Source organism: Zalophus californianus, chromosome 14 (genome assembly GCF_009762305.2).
Source record: "Zalophus californianus isolate mZalCal1 chromosome 14, mZalCal1.pri.v2, whole genome shotgun sequence".
Classification (NCBI taxonomy): domain Eukaryota; kingdom Metazoa; phylum Chordata; class Mammalia; order Carnivora; family Otariidae; genus Zalophus; species Zalophus californianus.
In genome coordinates this window covers 70,154,837-70,179,663 of record NC_045608.1, presented here as the reverse complement: position 1 = coordinate 70,179,663, position 24,827 = coordinate 70,154,837, and the positions used below count along the sequence as shown (strand labels likewise).

At 45.0% G+C, this 24,827-nt stretch overlaps 1 protein-coding gene across 4 annotated transcripts; it reads left to right on the top strand.

Moving 5' to 3' along the window:
* Positions 1–899: 899 nt before the first annotated feature.
* Positions 900–23,854, top strand: MRO (maestro). 4 transcript variants are annotated; one of them, XM_027577097.1, is made up of 9 exons: positions 900–1,027; positions 1,223–1,357; positions 5,731–5,840; positions 12,797–12,899; positions 14,490–14,636; positions 15,692–15,874; positions 18,320–18,475; positions 19,281–19,388; positions 19,748–23,854. In XM_027577097.1, exons 4-9 carry the CDS (start codon positions 12,801–12,803, stop codon positions 19,799–19,801), a joined length of 747 nt encoding a protein of 248 aa, XP_027432898.1. In that variant the 5' UTR covers positions 900–1,027; positions 1,223–1,357; positions 5,731–5,840; positions 12,797–12,800; the 3' UTR covers positions 19,802–23,854. The 4 variants fall into 4 exon arrangements, with proteins under 4 accessions (XP_027432898.1, XP_027432900.1, XP_027432901.1 ...); XM_027577099.1 differs by lacking the exon at positions 900–1,027 and having other exon boundaries at positions 21,965–23,854; XM_027577098.1 differs by lacking the exons at positions 900–1,027; positions 1,223–1,357 and adding an exon at positions 5,377–5,447.
* Positions 23,855–24,827: the final 973 nt, after the last annotated feature.

The window sequence follows — 24,827 nt, the reverse complement described above, 5'->3', positions numbered from 1 at the left end:
TTCTCTCAAATCCATAAAGGAGATCTTTAAAAAAAAAAAAAAACTACCAAAAAAAATCCAGGTGGGTATTAGGTGATTTGCTTATTACCTACTTTCCTTTCCTTTCTGGGGACAATCTAATGTACAGTCTCTTAATGGCACAGAGATCAGTGGGAGAGAGAGGAAGCTGCTGGAGACCTAAGGCCCACAGAGTTGATTCCTGAATATACATGTGTTGATAAAACTGTCTTCTCTTGTTGTTTTCTGGGGGAATTAAATGAGCAATACTGGGAAAGGCACAATTAGCTGTGACGGACTTGTAGTGAGAGGCTGGGATCATGGGATCAAAGACAGGATTATTGAAGTTCGTGGGCTATAGAGAAGCCATCCTATCAAGGCAGTCAACTGTCCCAATAACAGACTGGATTTCTAATGACGGAAGCACACATTTTCAAACACTTTTGGACATGGGCGCATTGTTCTGTTGGTAAAATTGTGTCTGAAATTGTGTCATAAAACGCGGACACTTTTGTCACTCAGTGGGATTCTACCGTAAATGTAAATACAATCCCGAGACTGTCAAGTTTAAGAAGAAGGAATATACTAAGCAATGTCCACAACAAACAGAAAATGGACACAAGGAAGGTAGGGGAGAGGGGAGAGAAGAAAGGAACGGGAGGAAGGGAAGGAAGTTGTCCTGGAAGGAAGGCCACAGAGAATAAGAGTGGCCTGTAGAGGCAAGTGGCCAAATCCACAGAACGGCTAGCTGGTCAAAGCAGAAAGGAAGCCGAACGTGGAGTCTCCAGTCCCACCAACTGGCTTTGAGACTTCCAGGCAAGCCCCACTCACTCTGCCTGCCTCTTGGTTTCCTACTTGTCAAGGAGGCATGAGAATGACCCCCCGCCCCCCAGGACTTCGAGGACAACATGACACATAGCCTAAGAATGCTTTGGGCTGTTAAGAGCAGGGACAAAGTGACGCACAGTCTTACTGGTGGAGTGGATTTGGCCTCTCGTCGTACTAACTGTTGTTCCAATTCCCTTCCCAAGTAAGTACACGTAGCTTTCTCACGGGGCCCTTGGGAAAAGTAGGAAACTAACGTAAGAATCTTCAAAGTTTGCAAAACAGCATGGCCTGAAATGTATCTCTAGCAATTATCAGGGGGTAGATAGCCTCAAAAGGTCTTATTATGTATTTCCCTCTTGTGATAAAACTCGAACTCATTCTATGTTTCATATTCAAGGACAAAATGCAGCTTGGCCGGCCCCACGCTTGTTTAAAGGAGAGCGACGTTCCTGGGATTAGTTACATTCACCTTTCATCGGTATGAGCTGTGAGGAGAAGCCCGCCTCGCTGTGCAGCTCGCGGCCTAGCCCAGGTAAGACTGTACAGAACGCTTTCTGTATTCAACCTCTTCCATTAAACTCTACAGTTCTTCCATTGCTATAGATTTAACCAGTTAGGTTGGAAGACGTTTATGTACGTTTAGTCTTTTTTTAAAGATTTTATTTATTTATTTGAGAGAGAGAGAGAGAGAGAGAAAACGAGTGGGGGGGAGGGGCAGAGGCAGAGGGAGAAGCAGACTCCCCACTGAGCAGAGAGCCTGACGCAGGGCTCGATCCCAGGACCCTGAGATCATGACCTGAACTGAAGGCAGACGCTTAACCGACTGAGCCACCCAGGTGCCCCTCAACATCTAAATTCTTAAATTCAGCATTACCCTCTGCATTTTTAAGCATGTGCTGCAAAAACTCAGTGCTCTCTTGGGGCCACTGACCCTGTGTCTAGCCCCATTGTTTGGCCCGAGTCCTCCACCATTGTAATGATGCACTGGGCATGCACTGCTTCTGTAATGTGACATCTTTCAGAGACCTGGTGGCTTTTCAGATATGCATACCTTTGATCGTCTGGGCTGTTTCATGGATATTCCTAAAGTAAACACAGATTTGAACCTCTTGATTTGCATGGTTGGTAAGGGTTTTCTGGGTTAAGTGAGTAGAGAACCATTTTCAGAGATCATCTCAGGCTACGTAAGGAAGAGTTTGAACTTGTTCTTGCATCCCAGTACTAACAATACCTGTCAAGTATTAAAGTCAGGAAAACAGAAGCAGGGCACCCACACGGTGGGTTAGACAAGCAAATGGCTGACAGCAACTTTCTGCTCTTAGAGGTTGTCGAACTGGGGAGACTTCACTCCACTTCCCCCATCTGGGTATCAGGAGGCTCCTGCTTCCCTTTGCTAGAGCGTATTTGAAGCCGAGGAATGAACTTGCTGCTTCTCCCTATGGAATTTACTTTAGTCAAAGATTTGAGACAAAAAGACCATGGCTTTTATATGAAAGCAAAAGAGGTAGGAGAGTGGGAAGCAAACAGTGCTGAAGTTTGATAAGGGCTTCCCAAGGGATGTCGGCTTGCAGCAGGCAGCTTTGGACTCCGCCATTGCTGCAGGTGGCTTCTGGAAGAATCTGGAAAGTGTGAGGTTCCCTGGCTCATCCAGGTCATTCATCTGGGCTCCCAAACCCATGCCGCACCTGCCCCCTAGAATGCCTTTCTTCCCCGTCTCCCTCTGCTAACCTCTGTTTCCAGTAAGCCCTGATAGAGATGCTCCTTCCTTTACAAAGGACATCCTGATGGACTGGCCTTTGACTCCATGCTCCTTGTCAGCTCCCGTCTATGGCACTTAAAGATTCCTATAGACACACCAGACCAGGTCTCAACTCCTCTCTCGGTTGGTTCTCCTGGAAAGCATAGTCTGAGTGTTGTACCACCTGGAAAGCACTGTGCCTTGTTGAGAGTAGGATCTCCATAAACATTTGAAGAATGAACAATGGATGGACCAGAAGTGGGTATTCTCAATTTGTGACTGAGCAGGCAGCTGATTTTATTTCTTTTTGCATGTGAAAGTCAAGAGGGGGTTTGGCCTGAGCTGGAGGGATTTCCTAAAAGAAGATGAGAGGGAGGAAATGGAAAACCATCCCTTTTAGACAAGCTTCCTGCCTAGACAATGCACCATCACAGAAGAAGGGAACTCTGAAAATGCTCACACTGGACTAAAACCATTAGATTGGTGACGATTTGTCCTCATTTCCCACGTCTAAAGGGAAAGTGGACTGTTGTTGATTGATTTAGTTCTGCCTGTTGCTCTTTTCATCAGTAATGCAGACCATGTAATTATCCTCTGATTTTTTTTAGTTACATCAGTCTTAGTAATGTACTTTTGCAGATAAGGAAATATTAATTGAGAATGAAAGTGGAGTTGTTAAACAATAAAATTAAATAATGATGGCGTGGGAAGGACATCGTGTCATCAGTACATCAATATGTTGCAATCAAATTATCAAAGAAACAACCTCTCTCCAATTCCTAGAAAAACGGTGCTGTGTCGTAAGGCCACGCTAGGAGAAGCTTAGCTCTGTTGGGCATCATGTCCTAATGTGGAATCTTCCCAAGTTTGTGCTGTGTCTGGAACTCTCTGGGGCTGTTAGCTCTGCCTGTACCCTTTGTGGGAAGTGTTTAATAGAGCTGGAGTCGCATCAGTGAGTTTCCTGGGCACCAATTCTTGTTCTGCCCGTGATCTTCTCTGTGGCTTTAAGCCAAACAGGGAGAACTTGTCTGCACTTTAATTTTCCCCTTTGGCAAGCGAGGGAGACAGTATTTATCTGTCAAATGTTTTAAAAACTGAATAGAAAAGAAACTTTAAACATAAGGGGTCATGCATCGTGTCAGCTGTGTTTCTGTCCAGGCAGTGGGTAAATTTCAGTCCTGGTTCCAGGGTGAGATTTGGCAGGGAATCTGCACACTTGCGGTGCAGATTTCCCTTCTCCAGACACCTCCATTGCCTGGTTTGATTTTATCTGGTTTTTGGTCATTCTGAGCACTCTATGGATTAGTTCACCATAAGAAAATATTCTCCCAAGTCTTATTCCCACTCCTGGTAGATAACCCAGCTCTGGTTTTACTGAGAAGATTAAGGTTCATTTGGAAGAATTAAACTTGCTCATCTTTCTCATTTGTGTGTTAATGTATCTCCATCTCTGTGGCTGCCTCCCAGTTTCAGACAAAAGGGGGGCCTCTCTCTCCCTCCTTTTCAGAGCTCACCCTTGCCCCTGTGTCCTGGACTGGCCTCCCCTGGGTTTGTTTGTTTTTTTCCCTCTTCCTCTTCCACTTTCCAGGACTTGAACTAGCCAGGTCTCCCTTGCAACTGCTTTCAAATGCGCCCAGCCTCCATTCTATCCTAAAAAGCACACAAGAACACCGGAACGCCTTTGCTTGACCTTGCTGTCTCTTCTAGTCTATTGCCTTCTTTTTCCAGCAAGACATCTCAATTTCCTCTTCCCAGAGGTTAGTGCAGCGGCTTCCTTTCTCTGTCACCGTTGAAATTGCGTTCTCAGAGGTCACCATGGGGGCCCAGTGGGCCCAGGCCAAAGAGGACTTTGTGTTAGCCTCACCCTTCTTGCTTTCTCAAAAGCATCACTTTTCTTTCCGTCTAGTTTTTCTTTCACCCTTCCACTCTGACCTACTTCTCTGGTTACATTGTGTGTGCTCTAATTGTGTTTCCCAAAGTTGCCCACCACACAGCATCGTGGCTAAGAGTCTGAGCCCCAACATTAGCCTGTGGTTGAATTCTGACTCTGCCACCAATTAACTGCATGACGTTCGACAAGGTCATCTCCCGGTGCCTCAGTTTCCCCATCCTTAATACAGGGATCATAATAAGAGTACTTATCTTAGGTTTGTGGTAAGAATCAAACAAGATTGTTATATGAAAACAAACATCAAAAACTAATGATGTACTGTATGGTGACTAACATAACATAATACAATGAAATTAAAAAAAAGAATCAAACGAGATGGTTTATGTAATATTTACTTCAATGTTTGGCACGTAGACATAGCCAGTAAACATTTTTCAGCATAACAATAAACTCCGAGAGCTTTGAAAATGTGACTTCTTTTGTCTTAGGACATATTGCCCACTTTGCCAAACACAAGGCCAGACAATAATTAATGATAAATGGATTTACGGGAAGTCCAGGGAGGGAGGGTGAGGGGAGGAAGGGAGGCCTCCAAATTGGCAAGTACAGTTAATTATTCCCAGGTTTTTGTTTTGTTTTGTTTTACCAATAAATCCACAGTTTTGTTGGGGGTTTAAGTCGGTCCTTTCAGCACCGATGGTGTTTGTTGAGCAGAAAGGGGAGTCAGCGTTAAAGCTGTAGCTGTTGGTGCACCAATCAGTCACAGAGAAGCTGCTTGGCCTGGAACGCAGTGTCCCATCCTTAGATTAAATACTGCTGGAACCGGATTAGGGAAGAAAGCCTTGCGGCGGCAGCTGCTCAGGAAGCCTGGAACCCGTCCATTGAGTGATGCTGCCATCTAGTGGCGTCATGGGGGAACCGCGCTGGGCAGAGCCCTTCATTTGGTGCAGGGGAAGAGCCTCGGAATTGCAGTCCTTGCTTTACGAAGTGTGGGTGAGACTCGGGCCGAAGGAAGAATAAGGGGAAAACACAGCAAGGGGAAGGGGGAACGACACCTCAGCACAGTTTGGGAAAGTAAAGGACACGAGTGATGCTTACAACCACTGAGAACAATCTCGTCGGAATTCGAGCGCGATTCCCTCCTCCACCCCAATACGGTCATCTAAACTTTGATTTCCGCACCGCCCCCCGGAATCTCACTTTCCAACACTCTGTGCTGACCCGTTATCCTGAACAGATCCTGTTTCACCCTCTCATTTCCCTTCTTCTACGTTAGGAATTCAGGGCTGGGAAAATTGAGCCTAGTCATCCCACCTGGCGACCACAGCGGATCTGGGACCCGGGCTCCAGCCGCACCTGCAGCAGCTGACCACGTGACGGGCGCAGGTAAGGGCCCGCTGCCCGGACAGCGGGCGGGAGGAGGCCCAGGTCGATGGGGGTTTCCCGGGCGGTTTTGGAATGTCACTCGGGTCGCTGACATCAGGGGCAGTTGACGTTCTCTTTGTAAAACTGAAGTGGGCAATGCCATGAAGCCAGTCTTTCTTCTCTTCACAAACTATGTCAGTCCACCTCTACCCAAGAGATGGATTATAGATCATTGTATCCAGGCATCAGAGAGCTTTAGGAAAGGGGGAGGGGGACTGAAGGCGAGATATTGGTGCTTCAGACCGAAGCGTGGACACAGCGTGTCCTTCCCTGGTGAGCACGCAGGGAGCTTTCTGGGGACTGGACATCAGCCTTGCACACAGTGATACTGTGCACACAGAAGTACAGATGCTGGACCTCCGCTCTGCCGTTTGTTACTGACGATTTGACTTGAGTCGTTTACATTGATTGCTCTAAGCGTCATCTCCCTCTTTCCTAAAATGGACATAATTAAACTGACCTCTCGAGATTACTGTGAATTAAATCCAACACAAGAAAAGCCTCTTATTTGGAAGACTGGGACTGGATTTGAGAGAGCTAATGGAAGAAGGTGGTTAAAGCAGAGAATCAGAGAAGAGGCTGCACGCCTCAAATATTTCACTTTAAAATATGGACTTTCCTGGTCTTTAAGGTAGGGCTGTGGTCTTTTTTTTTTCTAATATGGATCCACAAGCTGGTGGATCTTGAGGTGTCTTACATGAGGCACACACATCATCTGTGAGTTCTGGTTTTGGTTTCTTTCAGTGGAATGAGAGCTGAAAGGCACCTGGGGAGAACTATATAAAGTCACTTCTGGGCAGCCATTCAGATTCCAGTTATCGTTCCATGAAGACTTTCCAAATGTGTACTGTCCACACTGTTTCTAAGTAGACAGCAAGTTTTTAGCAGCTTCCCATTGTTGGATCGTTCCAAAACATTCTATTTTGCCTTCATAGAAATGACTTCCTTTCTTGGTATATTCATTTTTCATCAATTTCTAGACTGTTTAAATGCCACGATAACAAGTACAGGTGTCAGGAACTGGTTCTCGGTTAGCATAAAAGGAGAAGTAGGCGTGGGCACCACCAGCCACACGCACCTGTTGGTGCAGTTCACGGGGGGCCTGGAGAGTACAGTTCCCCTGGCAAGTTGGCTCAGCAGAGCTTAGCTGAAACAGCTTCTCCTGCAGTGTGTACAAAGTGCTAAATATGGTACCTAGCATACACGGTGCCCAATACTTGGTAGCTATTAATATTATTATGGTGATTAATAAGTTCAGTGTTGGGAGGGTTTTTAGAAATCTAACAGTTTTGGGGCACCTGGGTGGCTCAGTCGGTTAAGCAGATGACTCTTGATTTCAGCTCAGGTCATGATCTCAGGGTCCTGGGATCGAGCCCTGCATCAGGCTCCATGCTAGGCATGGAGCATGCTGGAGATTCTTTCTCTCCCTCTCCCCCTAAAAAAAAAGAAATCTAACAGTTTCTTCCCCTTGTTTTACAGAAATGATCAAAGTGTTTTGTAATTTTGGCCTTCATAATATACCTTTTGGATTCACTAAGTAAAAGGATTATTGACCCTAAACCTAATATTTTCAGTCAGAGGAATTTAAATTGACAGAGGTATTTGGGAGTCGGCCTAAAGCACAAAGCAGTTTTCTAGGTCACCCTAAATCCATGTCTGTTCAGGAAGACCAGGTAGAATCACAATATGGTGATGAAGACAAGCTCCAGGTTCTCAGAAATGGTGAAAACCAGGGGACAAGGCATTGTTAGCACACCCAGGAAGGACTTCCCAGAGGAAGCAGAACATGATGAAGAATGTACACAGGAATGAATGAAACTATAAGCAGAGTCATGCCTTTGGCTTCAGAGTGGCCAGGTGGCCTCCCAGACTCAGTCACACCGGCCTGGGCACCTGGGATAACCTGATCAACCCGCCAGAAAAACCTAGTCCCTCAAAGCAAAGTGTGGGGGTGAGTGGGCTTGCAGCTGGGGTTAGGACACCTAAGAAATCTTTGAATCCATAGATTGTGTTTAAAATGCTCCTCTCTGAGATCCTGCACAGCAACAGATGGAAACTGTCCTTTTGTTTGATTGGATTGGGTCTAAAGGACTTAAGTTTTGGAAAAGAGAAGGAAGGAGGACACCACGGGCAGGAAGGAGGGCCCGTGGGTAGTGGGAGCTGTAAGCTCAAGAGCCACAGAGCTCCAGGTGAGGGGCTGTGGGACCCCTAAGTAACTTTTATGTGTTTCCTCTTTTAAGGAAACTTTTTATTTAAGAATAGGATCCAAGAAGAGTGTACAAATCATAGCCTGTGCAGCTCAATGTGATTTTTTTATCGAGAAAGAAATTCCAGGTGCTTCACGAACATATGTTGCCAATACTATGTCCTCTGCAAAGATTCTCTCCTCTCTTACCCGCTTGGCCCCAGCTGCTCCTCTGACTTCTGGGGCCTCTCCCGAAGTGTGCAGTACGCCAGTTCTGGAGTTACTTAAGTTCCACTGGAGAGGCAGTAAAAAAAAAAAAAAAAAAAAAAAAATGCTGGGCTCAGGCCCTGTGCGCTCTGCGATTCTGACCCAGTAACGATGGGGTAGGGGTTTATGACAAGCCCTGCAGGGGATTCTAATGTCGGGGGCCCCGCCAGTGCTGTGGGAAATGCTTTGTTTTTCCTACGCCAGAAACGAACATGAGCCCTGACAAGCTGTACAATTGAACTAGATCCTAGTTTCCATCTGGTACTGAGGACGTAGGGTGGTAGGGAGCACTTCCAACAGAGGTGGTGAGCTAGAGGGGGAGCCCTGGGCAGGTTCCTAACCACATTCTGAATCTACCATGCAGAGCACTCAACCCTCATGGACTTAGCACTGCTTGAGAGCCTTCCATGACCTTAAACTTTCCACATGCCTTTAAAGAAGTGACAGGGCTGGATGCTTGGCTTCTGAAGCCTGGAGCAGATGTTTTGGATGGCTGAAGCCCTTACCTGCTATGCTAATCCTACAGGAGAAGTCCAGCATAATGAACGGGGAACCAGCTTTGCTTTCCTTCTCCATGGAGAGAAGCCTCTGATGTGATTTTCATGTCTCAGAACAGAGACACAAGCTGTTTTATAATGAGGCTTGTGCCTCCTTAGTAAGCAGCCCCCGGCTTGACCAACTTTGCTTCTTTTAAGCTCCCCTACCCACAGCCAGGTGCTCATCAACTCTGATCAGGAGCATTCAACCCAACGAGTGGCAGGTTCTACCGAAACAGAAGGCTGTGTGCAGAAAACCCCCAAATGAAACAGCCAAGCATGTTTGGCCTCAGTGTGAATTTTAAAATCCCTTCTGGAGAAGACCGGCATAGTAATAGCGTGGTTTCTTTCCCTTAATGCAGTGGTTTTCTAAGTGTGGTCCCCAGACCAGCAGCACCCCGGTGTGGATCTGGGGCCCTGCTTCAGACGTACAGAATCAGAAACTCTGGGGATCAGAGCTGGGAGTCTGTGCTATAACAAGTCCCCGGGGTGATTCTAGCACACGTGCAGTGTGAGAACCACTGGCTTAATGGAATGTAAAACTGATGGAATGCCTTTATTCAAACAAAGAAAATATTGCTAATCGGTGGGGGTGATTTTTTTCTGGGCTTTTATTTGAGATCCCCATTGCAGTAGTGAGGGGAGCTCTGCTGGCCAGAGATGAAGTAGAAATAGAGCCGAGGGGCTGGAGATGAAGAGGTGTTTCCATGGATCTCTCCAGTGTCTTCTGACCAAGAGAGCATATGGAAACCAGCAGGGGTGGAGAGGCAAGACAGTGGAGAAACCAAATCCCAGGGCACCTCCAGGTCAAACAGAGTCAAATGTTCCAAAGCACAGCTGTTTAAGAGCTGGGTTGTGTCAGCCACCTGTGTTTAAATAAGTTTGCAATTCAAGTACAGTAAGGAGGGTGGCCGACATGTCCAGGTTTGCCTGGGATGTCCCTGGTCTTAGCATTCAAAATCCCACGTCCCAGGAAACTCCTAAGGTCCAGGCTCCAGTGTGTGTTTTTCCCACACCACCAATCAAGTCTCCAATTCTCAGCAGATACCCACTGGATGTCCCATAATTCAGTTCAGTTTTGACACTATCTTCTTAGAGATAGTGTCAGATCCACAGGTTAGGGGCTCCGACCTACAAGGCAGTCCCCACTCCCTTTCCTTTAGATGTCAGTAGCAAGTCTGGGTTGTCACCCACCAGCTGTAGACTGGATGTTCCCGAAGCCCCCTCCTTGGGTTTGAGGAATTTGCCAGAACAGCTCACAGAAATCAGAGAAACATTTTACTTACTGAGTCACCAGTTTATTATAAAAGGATATAACTCAGGAAAAGCCAGAAGGGAGATGCATAGGGTGACATATGGGGAAAGGGCATAGAGATGCTATGCCCTGAATGTACAAATCTCCCCAGATCTCCACCTGTTCAACAACCCAGAAGCTCTCTGAACCCCCTCCTTTTGGGGTTTTGTCGAGGCTTCATTTTACCTAGGCACAATTGATTCAATCATTGACCATTGGTTGTTGAACTTCGTCTCCAGCCCCTCTGGCCTCCCAACAGGAGGGGAGGGGACTGAAGTTTCCAACCCTCATTCCCCTGGCAACCAGCTTCATCCTTTAGTGAGAAAGGGCTTTCTAAAGTCGCCTCATTAACATGACAAAAGACGCCTTGATCACTGTAATCACTTGGGAAATTCTAATGGGTTTAGGAGCGCTGTGCCAGGAACAGGGACAAAGACCAAGTATGTATTTATTATAAGTCACCGTATTGCAGGGCAAACCGAGGTGACTGGTCAGTACTCACCCTAGTTCAGTGACCGCCCACTGGAATTACTGGGTGAGCTTTTTTTTTTTTTAATATTTTTTTTTAAATTCATTTATTTGACAGAGAGAGGGAACACAAGCAGGGAGAGTGGGAGAGAGAAGCAGGCTTCCCGCCGAGCAGGGAGCCCTATGACCCTGGGATCATGACCTGAGCCCAAGGCAGATGCTTAACGACTGAGCCACCCAGGCGCACCCTGGGTGAGCTTTAAAATGACTTGATGCCAGGGCTCACCTCCAGAGATGGTGATAGACTTAGTCTCAGGCACGGCCAGGGCATCAGGAGATGGAAAGTTCCTCAGGTGACTTTACTGTGGCTAGGACAGGGAACCCATGCAGCTCCTTGCCTATCATTTCTCCTACTAAATTTTTTTTAACCAAAACAAAAGTCAATAGTTCTGATGAAGTTAGACTCCTACCATGTACCACATTCAAAAATGTACTCAAAATGGATCAACAGTCTAAATATAAGAGCTAAAACTGTAAAAAATCTTGGAAGAAAACATAGGGGGAAGTCTTCATGACTTTGGATCCGGCAATGGATTCTATTATCCTAGTTCAGACTTCTCCTAGTTCAGGCTCGTTTATACTAGTTTATACTAGTGTACCTCAACTCGGGCTGTAGATCAGAAATACTTTGTGAGCTATATTTATTTACAATATATATTTTAAATAATATATACATGTGGTGAAATTACAAAACTGTAGATATAAAAAAAAGTATGAAAAAGTAAGTGTTCTTCTTACCCTGGTTGCTCAGATTTCTACCCCACAGGCAGTTTTTGTTAAAATTTCTTGGTTATTCTTCCCTGTTCTATGCATGTGCAAGCATATATGTACATATATATTTCCCTTTCTCATACTAACAGTAGCATACTAATCTTCACTTTTCACTCAACAGTATGTTTTGGAGATCATTTTAGCATAGGTAGATCTGCCCAATATTCTTCTTTTTCCTTCCAAAAAATTATGTTTATTAACATATATTATCTATATAGATTTTTCTTTTTTTTAAAGTATTTTTTAGTGTTTTTTTTTTTTGCCCAATATTCTTTTTAATTACAACACTGTGGCCATCTGTAGTTGTGTAGTTGTAATAGATAGGTCTAACTTATTTATATTAAATGACTAGTTACAATTAGTAAAGGACATTAGATTGTTCATTACAAAGTGGTAGGGCCTATCCTATCCGTATGTCTTTGAGTAGATGATGTACCAGTGTATCTGTGGGATGCAAGAATGGCTGAAAGATATGTGCATTTCACAATTAGAGGAGATGACATCAAGATCCCCTCTAAAATGCAGTACCAATTTACATTCCTGGACATCTTTTAAAAACACAGAGTTTCAGGCAACATTTTACTTTAACTCATGAGAATCTGTGTAGGTGGGGCCCAGAATCTTTATTTCATTTCTTTGGTGATTCTGGTACAAGAAGGCTCTTGGATGGAATGGGAACCATGGGACAGACCGTCTGGATGCCCCTGCTGCATTTCCTCCTGCTCTTTATCTTTTTTTAAATTTTTTATTGTTATGTTAATCACCATACATTACATCATTAGTTTTGGATATAGTGTTCCATGATTCATTGTTTGTGCATAACACCCAGTGCTCCACGCAGAACGTGCCCTCTTTAATACCCATCACCAGGCCAACCCATCCCCCCACCCCCCTCCCCTCTAGAACCCTCAGTTTGTTTTTCAGAATCCATCGTCTCTCATGGTTCGTCTCCCCCTCCGATTTCCCCCCCTTCATTCTTCCCCTCCTGCTATCTTCTTCTTTTTTTTTTCTTAATATGTACTGCATTATTTGTTTCAGAGGTACAGATCTGTGATTCCACAGTCTTGCACAATTCACACACTCGCCATAGCACATACCCTCCCCAATGTCTATCACCCAGCCACCCCATCCCTCCCACCCCCCCACCCCCCGCTCTTTATCTTTTGATGGGACTGTTCCATCTCCTCACCAATGGGACAGGCTCCTAAAGGACAGGCCTCTGGGATGTTGCTTCTTTATGTTCTTACCCTGGCATAGTGTTTTGTGTGACACTGCTTGTTGTGACAAGGCTTGGCAGAGGGTTTGTGGCTCACATGATGATTCTGTTTTCTTTTAGTTCCATGGATCAAACGCAGAGAGGAATCCTGGGCCAGCCCCTGCCGGTCCCCACCACCCAGCCCAAGAAGAAAAGGACGTCAATGATGTCCTTCTTTTCCAAGGTCTGTCACAAAATATTATAAACAGAGGTCCCTCCCAACAACCACATGTAACAGTGTCTGGTCTGCATTAGTTGTGGTGGCTTGGCTGAGGTGCTTCTGAAAAAAGCTTAATGACACTTCTTATAACACGGACCAAATGCAAGATAAGATGGGAGGAATTTAACTTGCTGCTCACTTAATCATAAAGGTATAGAATGAACTGCAATGCATACTGAGAAATAAAGATGAGACCTGGTGATCATCCAAATTCCGAATAGGACTGTGGGTCCAGTCTGCAGCCCCTCGCTCCCCAGGATGGTGAGGAGGTGGTTTTTTTCCTGGATCTTGTCTGGATCCTGCATTGTCTTAGTTCTGATGTCGGCACATGTTGCTGTGTTGTGTGAAGCACAGAACACTGGGGCCTGCCTGGTCTCATAGGCTCACGACAGAGGTAACCCGCCCCTTGCCCTGCAGTGAGAGTTCCGTCCCTGAAGTAGCTTCCTTCATTGGCCACATTGGGTTTCCCAATTTGCATTACTTATGCGTTTCTTTTCCTAATCTTAGTTGCTCAGATGTATGCATTCTGGGGTGGGACATCCTTTAGGTGCCCTGAGATGTTTGTACATGTGGTTTGCTAGTTGGGTCAAATGCTGTTGAGAGGCTGATGAAGACAAGTACTGAGAATTAACCCTTGGATTTAGCCACATCAACCTGACTGCAGAAGGTTCAAGAGATAATGGAGAGACAAACTGGAGAAAACAAGTATAGACACATCTTTTAAGGTGTTTAGCTACAAGGTATAACAGAAAAGTGGGGAAGAGCTGGAGGAGTAAGAAGAGTTGGGGAAATGCTTTTCTTTGAGATGGAAGGAGCCGAGCATTTCTTGTCTGTGAAGGATCCCTGGTCTCAGCTCACATCAACTGTCTAAAGCCCCCTTTCTTTCTTTTTTTTTTTTTAAATGATTTTATTTATTTATTTGACAGAGAGAGAGAGAGAGAGTGTGTGAAAAAGCACAAGCAGTGGGTGGGGAACCCAATGCAGGGCTCGATCCCAGGACCTGAGCATCATGACCTGAGCCCAAGACAGACGCTTAACTGACTGAGCCGCCCAGGCGCCCCGAAGCCCCCTTTCCTCTGAGCTCTAGCCCACTCTCAGTGATCCTAGAGTACCTGTCCCCACATTTCCCCCAACCTACCTCAACACCAGCCCTGCATTATTTGTTTCTCTTTCCTCTTCCATCCATTTTCTTCATGATGTACATCAAACTAATGTGTTTCCAGCAAAAATCAGGTGTCTTTAGGTGGAGAAAGATGGGCTAAGTTGAGCAGGCCACACAGGATTTTCTTTAGAGGGAGGGATTGGGGTTGGTATGGGTATGACTCTGAACGCTCCCCAAATCAGTATGTATTTTTAAAGATTTTATTTATTTATTCATAAAAGACAGAGAGAGAGAGAGGCAGAGGGAGAAGCAGGCTCCCCGCGGAGCAGGGAGCCTGATGCAGGACTCGATCCCAGGACCCTGGGATCATGACCTGAGCCAAAGGCAGACGCTTAATCATCTGAGCCACCCAGGCGCCCCCCCAATCAATACATTTTTGACTTACTACCCAGGTCTCTTGGACACTGAGGTTTCAGAAGCAGGAATCTCTGAAGAATGTGTTCTCCATCTTGGCAGAAAGAGCCCTGGACCCCAATGCTAAAAAGCGTCACATGGCAATGAGAGGCCTGGGAACCATGGCCTGTGAGACGCCAGACAAGGTAGGGGAGGAAAGTGGCACCTGGCCAGCCCTCATGGCCTGGAGTCTCAGACTGGGAGACAGCGCTTCATGTACCAGTTATCTGTTGCTGTGTGACAGATCACCACAGACCTAGCATTCATCCTCTTGAGGTTTCCTTGGGTTAGGGGTTTAGGTACGGCGTAGTCGGGTCCTCTGCTCAGGATCTCACAAGGCTACCATCAAGGTGTGGGCCAGACTGCATTCCTTTCTGAAGCCTGGGCTCCTCTTCTAAGCTTCTGTGGCCATTGGAAGAACACGGCTCCTTCCAGTTGTAGGACCGAGGTCCCTGCTCTCTAGCTGACTGGCCAGCTCCGCTCCTTGAGGCTGTTCTCTTAGAGCATGTGAACTTCCTTCTTCAAGGCCAAGAGGAGAGCCTCTACCACTCATGTCTGCTCAAGCAGACTCTTACGTAATGTAATGTAACCATGGGAATGATATCCCATCACTGTCGTCAAATTCTAGAGATTAGAAGCAAAGTCACTGGTTCTTTCCACGCTCAATAGAAGGAGACTCTACAAGGGCATGACTCATTTGGAGTTATTTGGGGGTCATCATACCTCAGTATTATCAGCCTTGGGGAACAGAGCTGCAGATGGGATTAACACACACCTGGACATCACCCTCTTGGGTGAATTTATTGATTTTTGAATACTTTATGCCTGTTTAGTAAAAGATGTTTTCCCCACCTCTGCTTTCAACATCTGTTGACTTCAGTAACCATTTCATCTCATCCCCGATAAAAGCATCTGCTATGCCCCAGATGTCTAGATCATCCAGCCCACCACACTCCTTGACGTGCCCTTCTGGCCTCATCTGCTCATAGACCAAGCTCCAGATTGCTCTTTCTGTTTTTCTTCCAAGACTGAGCTGGCTCTTGGATCAGGTTAATGGAAGCATTTGTTATTTTAATGAGATTCGTTGCTGCCACGATCTCAGTCCAAGTCCTAGGTTATTGAACTATTAGAAGTGGGATTGCTCTTCAACGCACAGGGAACAATTTCTGGATTACTCATACTTTTCAAACTGTGTTAACAGGTGAGAAAGTACAAGAAAATTGTCCTAGATCTGCTGGTGCATGGCCTGTATGACCCTGTGAGTGCTGAAGTCATCCACGAGAGCATGAAGACTCTGACCATCATCTTGGGCAAGATCCAGGGGAAAAGTCTGGGCTCTTTCTTCGTAGACATCACTCTTCAGACCAGGACTTTGTTAGATGACGTAAGTGAGACAATTCAGAAGAATTCTGGGTTATTAAAGTTGAAGTGGGATGAGAAATGTGAGCCCTGGGTGGTGTGTGGCTCAGAGAACATCGTCTGTATTATTCACTTATTTATTAAGAAATCATTGAGAGGCTAGTATCGTACTGGGGTTTATGGAAGACATATAAAGAAGGAGGAGTTTTTGTTGTTATAGAGAAGTGAATATATATACACTGATGATGAAGATGGTGATGAAGATGATAGTGAAGATGATGATAACAGTGCCCTCATGTATTCAATACTTTGTTATGAATGTGACAATAACAGTACTTAGCATTTAGCGAGCCAGGCACGGTGCTAGGCAGTTTTCATGGGTTACCTCATAGAATCTTCTCAATAACCCTGTGAGGTAGGCACTATTATTATCTTCACTTTATAAAGGAGGAAACCAAGGCACAGAGAGGTTAAGGGACTTGCCCGAGATTCACAGAGCCTGTAAGCAGATATGAACCCAGGCTTTCTGACTATAGGACCTGTGCTCCTCACTGCCACGTGACAAGGCAGGCTAAGTAAAAAGTGCACTGATACGTTGTTTGCTCTGAAACTGTGGGGACTCTGAGATACCTTCCTTCCAAGCTAACCAGCTAGCCTGCTGCAGTTACACACACACACACACACACACACACACACACACACACGCACGCACACCCTCTAACAGAGAGATAATACCTGTAGAACAGGAAACAGACCTTTTATTTACTCACAAAGCACCTTGCGTGAGTTCCCCACACCGAATTCCCCAGCTGGACCTGCGCCACACGAGAGGAAAAGAAATCTTGAAATTATGAAACTTGGAGTTTACATAGGGCTTCTGGCCCATTTGCCTCTCCTCGCACTCAGAGAGACTGAGAGACCTTTGCTCTGGAATGCAAACCAGTCATCTCTGGTCTCTACTTTACCTCCCTGGAATATAAACAAATATCTCCAGGAAGATGTCTAGATCTCTCTGCAGGTGCTATCTTAATTTCCAGGACTTGTTTGCCATGCAATCACTTTTTTGTACCCAGATGGACTGTAATTTTTGACCAGAAAGCCCTGGTTGTATATAGTAACCTGGAAATAGTCATGGAGAGTTGTTTCCTGATGGTGTGTATCTAGTATAGCACGCTTGACTGCCTGTCATATGCTGTGTTCCCTGTCAGATGGTTGTCAGGCCCCTAGCAGGCCAGGCACCCATTTTATGTGTCTTGTACCTCTTATAGCCGTAGGGTACCACTGAATTGAATTACACACACACACGCACGCGCGCGTGCATGCATGGATACGCACACACATTGGTAGAACAGTGAAGAAAGTGCAACAATAAAGCAATTTGTGTAAATGTCCCATGTGCTAAAAATTATTTTTCAATACTTCATGAAACAATCAGTGGTCTTTGGTCTTGCTGAGTGTCTGTGACCCCCAGTTCTAGGTGCTCCTTGCCCCTGAAGAGGCCCAGCCCAGCTCTGTTCCTTCTGGTTTGCCTGGAGATTTCAGGGGACCAGGAAACACTGATATAAAATCCCTGCACCAACAGTCAGGGGACTGGGTCCTACCCTGGTTCATGGTCACCTGACAGTGTGACTCCTGCAAGTCACTGAAATGCCCTGAGCCTTGGTGTCCTCATCAGGAAAGGGAGATACCTGGACCAGACCTCTCAGCTTGGAGAACAAGAAAGGACTGACCCCAATGAGACACATTCAGAGACAAATCAGCCAACCATACTAAAAGCAGAAAGAGTTCGCAGGGTGTCAGGGAAGAAACAATTGTTATTTCTACTACAGAAGGAGAAACTCAGACAAGAAGTGAAGAGTGCCCTTGTAGAAACACTGGGAATAATCAACAGGAGATGGGTCAAATGAATTACAGTGCAGCCACCCCAAATTCCTTTAGGTAGTGACATGGAAAGAGCTCCCAGATAGATTGGTGAAAAATCAAAGTACGTAACAGTGGGATGGTGTGCTTCCATTTGTGTAAAAATGTGAGAAAGGACTATGTAATACATCTTTTATTCTCTTTTGTCTTAATTTTTTTGGAGGGATACACACAATATGTGTAACTTTGTTCATTCATGGGAGGGAAATTGAGTGGCAGGCAGAAAGGGGTAGGAAGGAGACTTACTTTTGTTAATAAAGCGATTTGGTTATTTTGAATTTTGAACCATACAAACATATTCTATCTCCGAGACATTGAATAATAAAGAACAGAGCTGCGAAGCTGGGATTAGCACCGTGACCCCCTGTCTAATTGTCTTGTCCTCTGAAGAAGATGGTTGTTGAAGACTGAGCCAGCTAAGGGCTTTAGACTGGATCTGGTGACCCACCCCCTACCATGCAACAAAGAACGATGACTGTGATGTTCTCTGATGCAGTGGCCTTTTGGTAACGACCTGGGTTTTGTTGTTTTGTTCATCGGGGACCCACAGGAGAATGACAACCTGAGATATTCAGCCTTCGTCTTGTTTGGGCAATTGGCGGCCTATGCCGGGCGGAAATGGAAGACATTTTTCACCAGTCAGGTCAAGCAGACTCAAGATTCCCTCCTGATACATTTACAGGACAGAAATCCCCAGGTTGCCAAGGTAAGTCTGTGACTCTCCCACCGATTGCATGAGAGCTCTGGGCCATTCCTAAAGGGGGTGCCCTGTTGCACTGAGCCCCTAGACCCTCTGTTCCTGCCGCTTCCGTTAGGGATGCTGAGCAGTGTATCCACAGGAATCCTTGGAAAGGTGCCTGCCCGCTGTGTCATCTCTCTCCGAGCAAGAGTGCTATTTTCCATTTGCTCCTGCCCCACCTGCCCGATCAGTGCCTGCCAATGGTAGATAAATTCAGGTTACTGGAGTGTGGGGGCCAGAGAGGCACGGGTTTAATCTGTGGGGCAGTAGCCCACATAATGAGGACATGAACTCATGCCAGTTAGCTTCTGTCACTGTGTAGATTTCCCACCCCTGGCTTCTCAATCCCCTACAGAGCTTTTGTTTTATTCTCAGAGAAAACATGTCCTAACAGAGTTGGATCAATGTCAGGCTTTCAAAACCACTGGGAGCAAGAGGTTCCACCAAACCACTTGTCTTTTTTAAATTAGTGCACACAAGAGGGAGACAGAGACAGAGAGAATTTGGAAATTTAGGAATTCAGAACTACTTTTGATGGGACAATAACCAGTGGTAAGCTATAAAGTGATGCTCTCCCTACCAGCCCCAACTTATAGACCTGGCCATTTTAGAAGCAAAATCCTTTAAGGTTGACATCTTCAAACTTTCTGGAAGTTACTTTCATACCCTCAGGGCCCCCGAGGCCACAGATTGGGTGCAGTGCTCTTCCTTGCTTGGATTCTAGAACTCTCTAATGTTTTTGACAATAAGATGGTAATATTATTTTTCTCAGGCTTGCAAAACAACATTTCGAGCCTGTTCTCCATATCTGAAAGAAAGAAAGGAAAACAGCTTCCAGACTGAAGAAGATCAAAGGAACCCTAAACTCTGCCGGCAGCTGGTGAGTGAGAGAGGGTGTAGAGAATTCTCCCAGAGGTCCCTGCCCTCCTGGTGTCAACCCAGAAGGTGGCCAGCCACATGAGGGAGTTATTCCCCATAAAATGCCTCAGGCCAATTGTGTTTCGATTGTAACTGACCCATCATGCAATGTAAATGACAAAACGCCCGGAGGATTATGCACAAAATCTATTGGCACTTCCAGTGTAGATCATTAGATGAACGCAGGCCATGATCTCCACCTCTGAGAATCTGAAGATTGATCGTCCTCACGCTCTGCCTTTGACAACTGTCTACTCGTTGTAGAGTCAAGGAGGTGTGTTGAACCTGTCCCTCACGTGCGCTTTTGCTGATTTCTTTCAGAGCCACTATCATCCAGAGCTCCTGCAGTTCCTCTATGCAAATAAGATTCTGTAAACACAGAGCAGCAGGGAAATTGTTCCAGTGAGCACCTTGCTGGGGGGCTGATATCCCCCCTCTTTTAACTCCTCGGATTCTTCTGCTTGCCTCTTGGGATTGTAATAGAAAATGGGATGCTGGGAGAACAATTGATGGCAATTGCATGGAATTGTATGATTCTATCCAAAGTAAATTCTAAATTGCTTTTATGTATCTCTTTTCCTCCCCATACAAATTTAATGAGAAGGTACATGCTTTGTTTAAAACATTGAAAGCATATGTAGATTCAGTACTTATTGCTCAGCTTTTTCCTTAAGTTCATCTGTTACCTTTTATTTTTTATTTTATTTTTAATTTCTGAGGTTCAGGAGAATATTACCTTAAGTTGTTATGTTTTTTTTTTTTTTTTTAAATCTGCCATTGATACTTTGCAATTTGTGATGGATACCTTTTATTGGCAGGACCTATTTAAAGTTGGCCAAGGGACCAAGAAGGGGGTTTGGAGAGTATCTTTAGCGTCTCATAATCTTCAACAGTCATTGCCTCCAAGATCATTCCAAACACAAATTAATAAAGAGAAAGAAAAATCTGTAAAGCATGTGCTGAAAAACCTCAGGGTAATAGTAATGTATGGAATAATAAGTAACACTTATGGAAAATGTTTATTGGACACTAAGCGCTTTGCAAGTATTATTTAATACTTACAACAACCCTATAAGAAAGATACTATTATTATCCTCATTTTCCAGGTGAGAAAACTAAGGCACAGGGAAATTAACTAGCTTGCCCCAGATGACCTGGTGAGTGATGGAGCCAGAATTCCAGCCCAGACAGTCTGACTTCTGGAGCCTATATTCAATCACCATGTGATTCTGCTTCAATGTGGAGTAATTGACAGATAGCTAGAAACATAAAAAAAAAAAAAAAAAAAAAAAAATTAAAAACTCCCTCTGCTTCTGCTCTATTCAACTCAATTACTTTTTGCTTTTATATGTACTAAATACACATTTTTATTAATTTAATTTGTGATCTAAGTATATATTTTTACTTGTCACCACTTGGCTAATTATATCAATTTTTTGGTGATCAATTCTATTTCTATGAGGGGTCGCATGGATCATGTAAAAAATTTCAAGAAAGGGCGCATGGGTGGCTCAGTCATTAAGCGTTTGCCTTCGGCTCAGGTCATGATCCCAGGGTCCTGGAATCGAGTCCCACGTCGGGCTCCCTGCTCAGCGGGAGGCCTGCTTCTCCCTCTCCCTCTCCCCCTGCTTGTGTTCCCTCTCTCTGTCAAATAAATAAATAAAATCTTTAAAAAAAATTTTTCAAGGAAAACCTCAGTCCTTTTCAACTTCCCTCTAACCAGTTTGCCTCCCAAACTTCTCCTATAGAAATTCTGATATTATCACCAAACTTGGCATTCAGGTCATACAGGACGACTGTGTCCAGTTTGGGAAATGGAAAACACAAGAGGGTCATAAATGCTGCAGAGAGATCTTCATGTTCTGAAAACTGGGAACTCCATCTTCTGCTCTAGCTCTCCAGAGATAGGACTGTGTAACAGAGATGAGGGGGTTGTCTCCTAAGGGAGACAAGAATATGGCAGATGGCAGAAGGGGGAGCAGGAACCAGGCATGAATGGGTTTTCTTTCTTCCTATTTTGAAGCTGGGGTACATGACCCAGGGGCCCTGGGGAGTGACCCAGGCTCTGGAGCAGGTGGGATGGTTCTGAGCTGAGAGCCCTCTCCCCCTTCCCAGATGTTGGCCTGTTTGAAACTCTTTTGCAAGGTCCCTTTAGAATCTGAGGCAGTTCTATTAAGGGATCAGTGAGTGGCCTGAGAAACAATTGCATTTTACCAGCATTCGAAAAATGCGGAGGTGGAGTGGGGCAGGCAGGTTATGTGCTCTCGAGTAGAAACATCTATGTACTTCATGCCCCTTAGTTGAATAAAATTGTGGAAGATGCTATTGAGTTGACTTTAAGATTTGTGGTAGACTGTTACTTGGGTGGCCTCCAGTAAATCATGCTTCCTGATATCCATGCCCTTGTGTAGACCTCTCCCGTTGCCTCTGGGCTGGCTTTGTGACCTGCGTTAACCATGAGAATGTGCTGAAAATACCACTATGCCAATTGTAGGCTACTCTTTAAGAGCCCTGGCAGCTTCCTGTTTTGTGCTTCAGGTGAAGCCAGCTGCCGTGTAAGAAGCCAGATTACCAGGAACAAAGAAGACTGTCTGAGACCACCATTTTGGAGGGAAGACCAAGCTAACTGCATGGAATGCCAAGTGGAGGAGAGCTGAGGAGCCCAATCCACAATGAAGTCTGAGGTCCAGACACGTGACCCAAGCTAGCCGTTCTAGCCAGACCCTGGCTGCACAAGCGACACAGCTGACACCAGCTGTCTCCATGAAGCCCCTCCCAAATTGCAAAATTGTAAGCAAGTTAATCAAATGATTGTTGTTTTAAATCACTAACTTCTGGGATAGTTTGTCACTCAGCAATAAGTAACTAAAAGAGGTTCCTTATCATTAATTTTGTTATTTGGCCAGTTTTGTTTTGCTCTTAATAAGTCCTCCTTGAGTTTAAACTTTATTTCTAGAAAGTTATACTATGATGGAATTCCGTGGTGAGAGCAGGGGATGCCTTGCTTTTGGACCACAAGCCCTGCCTTGTTTTCTTTTTGTATCTCACTGGGTGTATCACAGCACCCAGCGCATAGCAGATGATCCAGAAACATTTGCTGAATGACTAAATAGTTGCAAATTGTAGCGGGAACAGAGTCCAAACTAGTTTGCTACTCTGGGCTCTCAGCCATGGGCTCACACTCTTCCTTTCCAGCTTTCTCTTCTGTTACCCTTTTTGCTTTTGCCAAGCTTGGCTCCTCTCTCTTCTTTAAACACTTCTTGGTCTCTTATGCTCCTTTGCCTTTGCTCAGTCTGTTCCTTTTGCTTTGCATTCCCTCCCGCCCAGCCAGGCATACTCACAGGCATACCCAGACACACATTTCAGGTGTATATCTTATCCCTTCTCTAAGGGATCCCCTCAATCAGGAAAGAGCTCACATCTCTGAATTCCCAGAACATTCTAGCAGTCTTATGCCACTCAACATGTTTTATCTCATTTGCAAGATTTTAACCTACGTGTCTTCCCCCCCATACCCCCCACCCCCGTTCGAGTGAAGCTGCTGAAGGAAGGATCTTATCTTGTATAGCTTTGTATCTGTCACATGACCTCAAAGGTACTCAGTAGGTGCTTAGTAAATAAATGTGGATTGGGGAGAAAAAAGTCAGGAAGTCATCTGAAGCTACTCCTCCTTGGGAGAAGCCCATTTTGTCAAATGAGGGCCATCATTTCTCTCCTCATAACCAATCTGCAGGTGACTTTTATGCTTGTGTACTTTAAGTACCCCTTTCCCCATAAGATGCCTGTTAATTTGCTAATATAAAGGTAAGGCTTTGACATTTCTTACTTTTAAACTCTAGATACGCACCAGTTGAGTGAATTAAAGAAAGAAAAAGGAATGTTCAGGTGCTACCACGCTAAGTGCTCAGGGTAGAGATCCGCATAAAACTTGGTCCCTGCTTTCCCGTTGCCCACACAATGGGCCTTTCTTAAAGGGAAGGAGAAAGGGGAGAAAGACAAAGAAGGACACTGAAAATCTAAGAGGTAATCGGTACTGGTACTCACTGTGAACAGAATCCAGGGGAATTCCAGTCCATAGAGTTGAGCTACAAAAAGCACAAATGCGTTTTACAAAGAGAGAAACAGTAGCTGTGTGGGACAGCTTGCAGATAGTGCTAGAAATAAGGCAAATACGTATTTATGCTTTTCTGCATTTTCCAAGTTTTCTGCCATAAGCATGTATTACTTTTGTAATCATAGAAAACATGCAAAAATGCTCTTTAAAATAAAAATGAAATGCTTATCGGTATGTAAAGTGGTATGCTTTGGAAAGCCTGGGATGGTTATTGCTCACTCTTGGTAGTACGTGTTTGCCTTTGTCCTTTTGTAACATTTTTGTTTTAGCCTATTGATGACAAATAAAATGACTTATGGTTGATTATCAGTGTATTTATGTTACTGAATTTACATTCTTTTTGTATAACCATAGTAGAATAAGTCTTTTGTTCCTGTTTTTATTTATGTGTTAAACATAAATAAAAGAGTGTTAAACACTCTTAGAAAAACCTTGGGTTCTAGAGAAACTCAATGCATCCAAGTTTACTGAAGACAGATGGTTTGATATCGCAAAGGCCCCTTTAAATGATCAAGTTAAGCAGACTCCCAAGCCTGACATATAAGATTCTTCATAATGGACACCAACTTACGATTTCCCTTGGCTCTTCCTAAATTCCTCCTACCTGGAATGCTTCACCCTCCATTTGCTTGTTTCTTTCCACCATTCCCTGGGCTGATTCCAAGTGTCCTTCTTTTTCAGAGGTAGAGCAGAGAAATCGGGAAGATGGGGCTTGGAGTCAAGCCCTCCTCGTTGTGAATCTGGCTTTGCCACTTACTGGTATAACCTTGGGTAAGGCAGCCTGCAAACCTCAGTTTGCTGATCAGTGAAATGAACGCAATAATCCCACCCATAGCATTGGTGTGCTACAAAGATTCAATTGTGTAGCATCGAACACTTTGCATAGTGCTTGGCACGTGGAAGATGCTCAGGAAATGTTAGTTAATTTTGCTCCTGACCCCCAACCAGCTCTCCAGGTCCTGTTTCTTCTCTTCTTGATGCTGCCCAGGTCTTCAGCGAGGTCCACTCTGGCTTTCAGTATGGGATCGGAGTGTCATCTTGATCTTCCCCAGTGAATGATTGTAGTCCTAGGGTCAGCTCTGCCTCTTGTTCCTCCCCAGGTCCGCAGGACTGTAGCGTTGAGCCTTGCCCACCACGGGTGTTCAATAAAGAATGATTGAATTTATGGAGTCACAAATACCGGTGCCTTGACCAAGCATGACACTGGCACCTCGTGGTCGGCTTTAGAATGGTCCGATACATTTTAATAAGAACGAGAATCATAAATGACTGAGAAGAGCAAGTTGT